Source organism: Rutidosis leptorrhynchoides, chromosome 7 (assembly GCF_046630445.1).
Source record: "Rutidosis leptorrhynchoides isolate AG116_Rl617_1_P2 chromosome 7, CSIRO_AGI_Rlap_v1, whole genome shotgun sequence".
Taxonomy (NCBI): Eukaryota; Viridiplantae; Streptophyta; class Magnoliopsida; order Asterales; family Asteraceae; genus Rutidosis; species Rutidosis leptorrhynchoides.
Genome location: NC_092339.1, coordinates 102,339,315 through 102,350,039, shown reverse-complemented (window position 1 = coordinate 102,350,039; position 10,725 = coordinate 102,339,315). Strand labels below are relative to the sequence as shown.

Below are 10,725 nucleotides of genomic sequence, written 5' to 3'. Positions count from 1 at the left end.
AAAAGGTCAAATTTTTTAATGATAGGAAGACTGTTGAAACTTTAATGTATGATACAACTAAGGATGACTAAAAACGAACATAAAACGTAAACATAAAAGGAACTTAAAAGATTTTCATTCATAAAGTGCATACATTGTCATTCTACTAAAGATGCTTATTTAAACTAGCCTAGGCAAAAATGAACCAATAAAGTTATAAGCTTCTTTTCATTCATAAATTCATAAATAAAAATAAATGTTAATCTTATTAAAGCCCTACTAATACTCCAACCCCAGGAGAACAAGTCTATCTCCATTCTATCTCATAAAATTAAACTTAAATTATTAAAAAACCCAAAACTCAATAATCTTGAATTCCTTAAGATCTTGGTCTAACAGAAGATGTGATATCTTGAAAAACTTTGAGCCTTTTTTCAATCTTCTTAACACCAACAACTTTTCCCATCTCAATTTTCTCACCCAACTTCAAATTTTCACTTTCAGTCCCTGAACCCAAAACAGCAGCAATTATAGCATTTTCAAAATCCTTACTATCAGGCAAAATCTCATTCCAAAAACCATCTTTTTCAGGTGAACCTGACCTCCTTCTTGCTTTAGGTCCACCCTCAATTGCAGCTGCATTTTCACTCCTTGTTCTCTTAAGTCCTTCAGCCACATTTTCGATACCAACAGGACCACCTTTAACCACATTCGCCACATAAAACGGCTTCGCATCGATATTCAGTGAATTCAGAACAGACCCAGTCATCACCTGTTTCTTTGCAGCCACATTCAAATTTGCATTCTCATCAGCAAAACCATCTTGGGATCGAGTCTTGATCGAGTTCGAACCGATCGGGTTTGAAGGCGGTAAAGACGAATGTTCTTTACAAGGTTGTGGTTGCCAAAGGGCAGAAGAACCCAAGAAAGCATCAAACAGTTTCCTTTGTTCAACCCTATCTCCACCACTATTCATCATCTCCGATTCAAGATCGCGTAACATTTGTTGCGCTCTCTCGTACGCCTTGAGATGCGAGTCAACCCCGCGGGGCCCGTCCGCTACAGCGGGTTTGACCCGCCTTAAAGTGTCTTTAGCTTCACCAAGTCTCCCTTGTTTCATCAAACATATGCCCAAATTGCACATTTTGTTGTTGTCTGGTGCTATTGCTAATGCCCTTCTGTATGCTTCTTCAGCTTCAATGTAGTTGTTTTGCTGCATTAGTGCCCAACCCAAATTCCCCTATAGAAAAAGATCACAACTTTATTTAGTAACACATCCAAATTGAAATACCCAAATTGATTTTTAGTCAAACCAATCAAATCAATGTTCTTACCAGTAGGCGAGTCGCCTCTTGTTCAACCGAAACTTGGAATTTTTTCCCTTGAGATCTCGCGGTTTTGGTTCGCTTCCCATTGAAAGCCATCCCTTGTTGGATCAAGAACAATTTGTGTTTCAACAATCCAATCTGATCATCCAATCTTCCACATCTCTACAAATCAAAGATCAAAGATACAATTCAATTCAATTCAATGATAATTAAAATTAATTAGTGGAGTAATAAAAAATAATTTTTTTTTAGCTTGCCGTTCAAAAAAAAATAAAAAATTATTATTATTTTTTTTTTTTTTGGAATTAGTCCAACCTTGTAGAGATCCAAAAGGATGTTATCAAGCGACTCTTGAGACTGATCGGAGCATCTTCTACGCAACGATTTAATCGCTTCGATTGCTTCTTCAGCCCGATTCTGTTGTTTCATAACAATAGCCATGTCTTTCAATGCACTATCAACTCGATCTCCCGCATTAATAGCCGCCCAAAACAACGGTATTGCTCTCTCCGGATCCTTCTCAACCAACTACACAATCAATCAAACAACAAAAATTCAATACCAAAGTGACAAAATTTTCACTAATCAACAAACCCCATGATAAAAATTCAAACTTTAATAGAAACCCAGGATAAAAAATTAAACTTTATTCCAAAAATTAAATACCTGAACATTTTTTGCTCTGACATAAGGAGAATCACCAACTGGGACCTTATGAGTCACATGAAACGACTCGGCTCGATGAAAGTTTGAATTGAACAAATCAGATCCAGTTGAATTCAAATTAAACGACTCTGATCTTGTTCTCAAAACCCCACCACCGATGGGTTTTGCCGGTGATGATGGGGCCGATTTTGTTGGCCTGAACCCTGGGGGACCGTTCCACATATCTTGATTCTTGATTTCTTCTTACAAAAGGGTTTAAATATAAAAAAGATAGAAACTTTATATCAAGAAAATGAATTTGGTGAGTGAAAACACTGTTACGGTGGTGGTGCAGGCGGAGAGATACGGCAGAGAGAAAGAGAATGAGAAAGATTGAGAGAAAAAGCAGAGAGAGGGTGGAATTTAGGGTGGTTTTCAAACTTTTTTGACCGTTGTGGGGTTACCGTTAAGTGACTAGCCGTTGGATATTTGATAGGAAAAATGGTAACTTGCCATATATGCTCCCCTGATTTTTCTTTTAATTTCATATTTACCTTTTTTATTTTTTTTCAAAAATACTCATTCCTGTAATTTTATTTTCATTTATGCCCTTGAACTTTGGGGCTTTGTAGTTATCATTTTGGATTAATAATAACTTGTGTAGCAAAACCTATAAAATAATCCCGATCCAAATCCAAATTTTATTTAGGAAATGTTAGTAGTGATGATTAGATTGAATTTCATAAGGAAATATGATAAATGCAATTCTAATATGCCGTTTTTGGTTTGTTATTAACGTGTTTGATACGATGTACCGTTTTCGATTGATGTTTTTATAAGGTTTTTCTTCTCCTGGAAATCGGGTTATATGAAAGAGCAAATATTTTTTACTCTGATTTATATAATCTAATTGTATTAATTCGTGACTGTTTTCAAACCCATTCTCCAGCCACCTCAAAATTTGATTTTGAGACCTCTTTAAAGGATCTCATCATCTCAACCATTAGGCTCTTAGTGATGCTTCCAATTGACGATTAATGCGCTGCGCCCTGATTTGTATTGTTGGTACTGTGATTGACTTGTTCGACGCCAAGCTATAAGTTTTAAATAACTTTGCAAGTTTAAGAAATGTGCAATTTATGCGAAAGATTATGAATATGAGGAATGTTTACAAATGAAACAGACGTAGATGATATTGTGAATATATTTATGTAAATTTTCATGGATCGATTAAATGTGATGTTTGATATTTATATTCATTCAAAATTCGACCGTTAACTAGAAAGTTTAAAGTTTAATTGTTACCTTCATTTAAAATTCGACTGTTAACTAAATTATTTATCAATTAAAGATCTGATAATTAACTTATTACAAGTTTATTAAAACAAAAATTTTAATCGGTAATTAATTATTTCAAAATGATTGTTAACTGATTATAGTAACTCCTTTCATCCTAAAAAAGTGTTCACTTTAATGTTAGTATATGTCTCAAAATAATTGTTCACTTGCAAAATTAACTGCTAAATAAATATATACTCGCATATCATAAAATTTTATAGTTTATTCTCATTATCACTCTCAACTATCTAGATTTTAAATAAATATCAAATATCTATCAATTAAAATGTGATCATTAATTATCTCGGCAAGCAATTGCAAATTGCAAATACATTAATAATAATGAATGAATAACAATAACTAAATTTAGGAATTGATTTATACCAATTAGGCAATGTTGTCAGATATACTGATATTGTAATATTGTGTATTGGATCAAACCTAAAACTTATATAATTAGATTTGGGTGTTTAATTTCGGGAAAAGAATGATTAATAGATTGTTTATCTCTGATAATCGTCTGACCCGATCAGAATCTACATTCACAAGAATGCAAAACAATCAATCATATTAACCTACTCAATTAGATTGAGTAGTTAATATCTTAGATGATTAAACTCCAATGATGATGATCAGAATTCAATCAGAATTGAGTAAATTTATGCCTAAGATAGATAATTTTGGCAGAGTAAGTTTACAGTGACTGAATGTATCTGAAATGAGTGACAATTGGTCTATTTATAGGCGGGAAAGTTTGTTATGAAGATGGCTGACGTGGCTGAAATACCGTTCGTGGGTGTAACAAACTTTTCTGATTATTCGGGCTGACGTGGCACAAATAGTATCCTCGTGAGCCAATGCCTAGAGATTTAATTTGGTTCACGCGTGCAAGCTACTGGATAAAACACACGTTTTGACCAACTTAAAGGGCTTACGTGTAAATATGACTTAAATTACTCTTCTCTTCCGGACGACTCTTATCTGGATACACTCTATCCGGTTTGCCTTGCTTTGTTATATCCGAAATTCTTATATCATGCACTTGATCATGGTGCCGGTTTATTTGTTCTTGCCATCCTTTGCTTCTTTTTAAATATGTATATGATCTTGATCGTTACTATCACTGTTTGTAACCCTTGTCGGTCTCAGATTCTTCTAAAATGGATAATCCTAGTATAAAAAGAAGGATTATATGATATAAATCATAAGGCGTATTATAAGTATTGGTCACTGTTATTTGTCATAGCTAGCAAAAATTTAGTTTACCATACTTATTAATCAGAAATTTTAATTATTAATATTTAATATAAAATCTCAAATCTTAAATATAAGTAATTATAATAATTAATAACATATATATATATATATATATATATATATATATATATATATATATATATATATATATATATATATATATATATATATATAAGGCTCATTCCTACAAGGATAGTGATATATACCTAAGATTTCAGATATCTATGCGAAATCTTAAACATAAGTGATTTCAATTAATCACTTTAATTATTAATATTTTAATGTTAGATGTTAGATTATATATGATTGGTAATTGGTAATTCAGTTGCATATAATTTTAAAGTTTGTGCTAAGCTTACCAAAGCGATTATATGTGTTTATCGCCCATTGAAGTCAGATTGGCCTATTAGCTCAGCTGGTTAGAGCGTCGTGCTAATAACAAGGTCGCAGGTTCGAGACCTGCATGGGCCACATGTTTTTTCACTTACTAAATTGAGTTGAGTTATTACTCCGTATTATTCTTTGCAACGGCAAGAATCTCCTACATCACATAAAGTATAACATCACATCCTGTTAGAACCTAATGTTCCCCTACCTCACATATTTTCATTCATTTTATTTTATTTTCCCGTAAAAATTGAGAACACACCACGTGTCCCAGATCTATACCGCAAATTCCCTCTCTATCTCTTCTTCTCTCTTCACAAACCGTCATTTTATTTTATTTTCCCGTAAAAATTGAGAACACACCACGTGTCCCAGATCTATACCGCAAATTCCCTCTCTATCTCTTCTTCTCTCTTCACAAACCATCGCTCAGTCAGATGTAACAAATACTGTACGCTTCTCTCTCGCCCTTCTCAGATGTAAATCACAAAAAATTTGCGGCGCCGATTACACACACCTAACGGCGATGTTAGGCGATGCCGCTACCATCAAATTATTGCTATCGATTTTCTGCATATACCTGTATAAATTTTATCTAATATCCCCAAATTTTATTATGTCGCCGTAAACATCTCCGATCATCAAATCGGTTTCAAGAACCGCAGGTATTTTTTTTATATTATCAACTATTCGTCACCGTCATAAATTTGTTCGTTTAATTGATTCTTTACTCTCAATATAGGGTTCTTCATCAGTATATTAAATGGGTATGTGTTAATATAATAAACATCATTATTGACAGCGTTTGAGGTTTTGTAAAAGGGTGTGCAATGGCATTGACCATGATCGATTGTTGATTTTTTCCAGATCAAAGCTGATCAAACGATTAATGATTTACATTCATACTCTTGATTTATATACTAATTTTTTTTTTTTTTTTTTGCTTATCTAATTTCTGAAGTTAGTAGTTGATTTGAAGGCTAGAGGGTTTTAATTTTTTTACTTATTTGATTGAATATCATTTGTTATGGTTCTTCTTTTTATCGATTCCATCATATTTGAATGTTGAGGATTAAGTTTTTTCCTTTCTATGATTTTTCTTTTAATTGATTCCTCCATATTTAGAAGACTGAAAAGGAAAATCACAAATTATGTAGCTGTGACACAAAAGGACTAAACCAACAGGTTATGCAATGATGAGGTTGATGACAAAATATGATGAAAAGGGCTTTGAGTTAGAGGTACTTATTCATTCAACTTCATGACAAATATATATATATTTTTTTTGTATATACAGATTATAACTTATAATCCATATAGTAACTGCAAGCATTTATTTTTCTTATTTCATTCTAACCTAATCGAATTACTTGGTATTTGGACTGACAATTTAATGATTTTTTCATAAATGTCGATTATAATGCATGCTTATAAACAGCAAAATGGGTGGGAATGTAATTGGACAAAGCAGCCAAGTATCATCGGCCATATGCAAGGCCTAAGAACGTAAAAGGTTTATTTACTTGTATTTTGTACGAATTATAATTAATCAAGATAGATAGTTTATCTAATTACCTAATTGTTGGATAAACAGGTAACCATATATCGATGATCGATTTAATCGTTTGTTAGCTGTTTACTGCATTTTGTGATGACATGCAGAAACACTCCGAGGGGTTGGTGGTAAGTGAACATGTTTAATTTTCTAATTTTAATATCTTTAATTCCAAAATAATTTCTATTTGATTTAGGTGTATATGAGATTATGAATATAACTACTAACAAATTTGTGTTAGACTAATTCAAAAGTTTAAAAACCTAATTTGCAGATCAAGTAATGAAGAGAGTATGAATACATGAATGAATTAGAAGCGGTTCCCAGCTAATCAAATTAGTTTTGTCCAGGTACGTCCTTCCACAAATGAACTTAGTAAGTTTATAATGATTACTTCATTAAATAACATGGAACGTTACAGTTGTTGGATTATTAAGTGGCATCATGTACAACAACAAGTACACGTACACAAAACAACACCTTATAACTGTGGGGTGTTTTAACGTTGGCATCACATTTTTTACAGCAATTACATTTTAGTTCCAAAATATATATGACAAGGTAGAGGTCTTAAATATATATATATATATATATATATATATATATATATATATATATATATATATATATATATATATATATATATATATATATATATATATATATATATATATACTCACTTGAAGCCTCCAACATAATTGAAGAAGAAAAAGGCAACCATTAACATACACCTATTGTCCTAATCTACTGAACTGTTACGATTAATATTACTGAAATTTCTCTTTTATGACTATATTAACCATAATCTAAATTTTAATAATTGTCGAATTCATATTATGGTTGCAGGTTATGACTATATGATTTGCAAGATTCTGTCTTTTAAACGTGTTTAATTTTTTATTGTAAACATTAAAAACTTTTATTATTTTGCAGCTAAAACTATGATTCAAAGATAACAAAGTAGTTCATTGCTATCAGAAGTTCATTCATATTCACCATTTGGAATTCAATTGATTGTTCATCTTTCAGTTTCAATCTCTAGATCCTTTTTTTACTCATACGACTAAAGATGCGACACGTTGCACTTTAAAAAACTTACAGTTTTTGGGAAACTTAATTTGATTACTTTTCTAACCACTCAATATATTCGAATTTTTTGCTTATTGCGTGCTTCTACCCTGATGGTTGGAAGACGTAAGCATTTCAAATTACTTATCAAGATTTGATTGAAAAATGACTTTATCCATCCCATGTTATTCTTTCCCTACTCATTCACATTTATTAATTTAACATTTGGTACTTAATGTGACAACCCGAAAATTTCCAAACAAATTTAAACTTTAATCTTTATATGTTTCTGACACGATAAGCAATATTTGTTAAGTTAAATTTCAAGAATTTTAAACTATGTTCATACATTCATTAAACCTCGACCAAGTTCCAACGATTCACGAACCATTAAACGAATGTGATTATATATGTATATGTGTATATATATTATAACTTGAAACGTAAACAAAATATTAGATTAAATACTTTATATGATTGTATCTGTTTCAAAATGTTTATCAATGGAATTAGAAGATAAGATCAAATGATTGAATTATCAGATATATTGAATTATGATTACAAGTCTCTGTTGAAAGGCCCACGTTGATTTGAGAAATCTTTCCATTTTAACAATATTCGAAAAATGGTAAACTGATTTATAAATAAGAACAAATTGTCAATCATTGATAACTAGATAAAGGATAGTGGAAGATTGAATCTCATAAAGACTCGATTGATCTATTTAGTTTCAAACGTACAAAAACGTTTTCAGTTTAAAAAGAACTTTATTATTAAAACGTATATAACTTTTATAAATATCTAGAACCACTTTTGACAACTCATTACTTAACTAGTATGATAAAGATAACAATATTTATATTTTATTTTATTAAATATATATAACGATTTAAATTAATATTATATATTTATACGCGTATTATACGTACATAGTTTTATACTTTTATTATACTTAAACTTTACCTTTACTTTATTTTTACTTTACTTTAACTTTAATAATTCACTTTAATAATTCATACTTTAATAATTCACTTTAATAATTTATACTTTAATAATTCACTTTAATAATTCATACTTTAATAATTCACTTTAATAATTCATACTTTAATAATTCACTTTAATAATTCAAAAATCTATTATAAATAGAATTCAATATGTTTCATTATTTTATAGAAACTTGAAAATATTTTTCTCTAAACTCTCTCAATCGATTTACATATATATATTTACTCCGTATTATTTCAAGATATTATTAGTATGCATAAAATATTACGACAGAGTGCTGTTCGAGTGATTTCGAAATTGTTTTTCGAGTGGGATAGGATTAAGGAAATTATGGGTTATAGCTATGGAGGTGATTGAGTATGGTTCATGGGTATGCTCGTGAGGTCAATATAGTGTTTATCATTTCCGTTGCGTCTACGTACCTTTCCTGCAATATTGAATCTCAATATTGATACGTGAGTACTCATAATTTAACTTTTACATACTAATAGTGTATCCCTGACTAGTGCTCGAGTATTTAGGATTATGCATGCTTGTACTTTTGATATTGCCCTTAGACAGGTTAGGTTGAATCTTGAATTAGTTACACTTGCGGTTGAGATAAGGTATAAGATATGCATGTCCTTGGAAAGCTAGCGAAAAATTAAGAACTTTTCCTTTAGATATCGAATGGTTTCGATGAACGGATTAGAAGTTATAATCAATTGAATTTTTGATATTTTTATTAAAAATGATTATTATTATCGTCGTTTTTATCGTCGTTCTAGTTTTATCTTATTATTATCATTATTATTATCTTTATCAATAAAAGGGATTTATCATTAAAAATTGTTATTTTTTTTTATTATTACTATCGTTATTATCGTTAAAGTTATAATTAGTATTATTATTATTATCCAATTATTATTATTATTATTATTATTATTATTATTATTATTATTGGTATTATTATTATTATTATCATTATTAATATATATATCATTATTTAAAAATGGTTATTGTTATTGTTATTATTATTATTACTATATTATCATTAAGATAATTATTAGTATTATCGTTAATAATGTTATAGTAACTATCATTATTAATATTAGTGTAATTAAAACAAATATTTGTAACACCTAATTATTTTGATTACTATTATTATCATTATTATGAACACGATATAAAAGACGATTAAAAGCTATTAAACGAAACGATTAGGAAATAATGGGTAAGAGTATCATGATGAAATTAATATATTATAAGATATTGATTTAGATAAAATTATCGTTCTTATTATTTTTATCATTACTATTATTATTAAAAGTATCGTTAGTATTAAAACTATCATTTTAACAAAAATTATCATTTTAATAGAAATGTCATTGTTACTATAAAATATCATTATTATTATGATTTTAAATAGAATTATTATTTTAAAGATAATATTAAAAATTATCCTAAATATTAAAGTTATCATAATTAGAATTATCGTTTTATCATAACGTCATCTTAGTAATTATAAATATTGATATTTTTATAATAATAATAATTATTACAAAATAATACAACTTTTACTTACTATCATTATAGATATTATTTTATAAAATAAATATGTGATACAAACATATTTTACTACGTGTAATAACTTACTTTAATAATACCTATCATATTATCTTTATGATATTAAATGAACCCTATAAATTTTATTACTTAATATATATAAAAGTATATTTTATTATATAAATTTAATATAAAATTTTATTTATTAATAAATAAATTATATTATTTACTCTAATAAATCTTTTAAAAATATTTAAAAATATAAAACAACGATATTTAAACTATATATTAATCATGTATAGATTTTTGGAAATTATTTTGAGTCAAATTTACTTTTGTTGACTTTTGCATATTAGTCTCGAGCATTAGGATTGTGGTACACTATGACTTGACCTAATTTGTTAGACAAATATTGACCAACACATAAATATATACAATTAATTTAGGTTCGTGAATCCGAGGTCAACCTTGCACTTGTTCAATGACGTTATATGTATTTTTACTTCGAAATACAGTATGGTGAGTTTCATTTGCTCCCTTTTTACTCATTACATTTTTGGGCTGAGAATACATGCAAATGCTTTATTAACTGTTTTACAATATTTATATGCGTGAGTT

The 10,725-nt window shown here is 29.0% G+C and overlaps 1 protein-coding gene and 1 non-coding gene across 2 annotated transcripts; one reads left to right on the top strand and one right to left on the bottom strand.

Moving 5' to 3' along the window:
- Positions 1 to 206: 206 nt before the first annotated feature.
- Positions 207 to 2,210, bottom strand: LOC139858276 (protein POLLENLESS 3-LIKE 2-like). Its single transcript, XM_071847141.1, has 4 exons — positions 1,974 to 2,210; positions 1,623 to 1,835; positions 1,314 to 1,469; positions 207 to 1,219 (listed from the first exon to the last, which is right to left on the bottom strand). The coding sequence occupies exons 1-4, from the start codon at positions 2,193 to 2,195 to the stop codon at positions 359 to 361; spliced, it is 1,452 nt and encodes a 483-aa protein (XP_071703242.1). The 5' UTR covers positions 2,196 to 2,210; the 3' UTR covers positions 207 to 358.
- A 2,737-nt stretch (positions 2,211 to 4,947) lies between these two features.
- Positions 4,948 to 5,018, top strand: TRNAI-AAU (transfer RNA isoleucine (anticodon AAU)). The gene has a single exon. It is a non-coding gene; the product is annotated as a tRNA-Ile (tRNA).
- Positions 5,019 to 10,725: the final 5,707 nt, after the last annotated feature.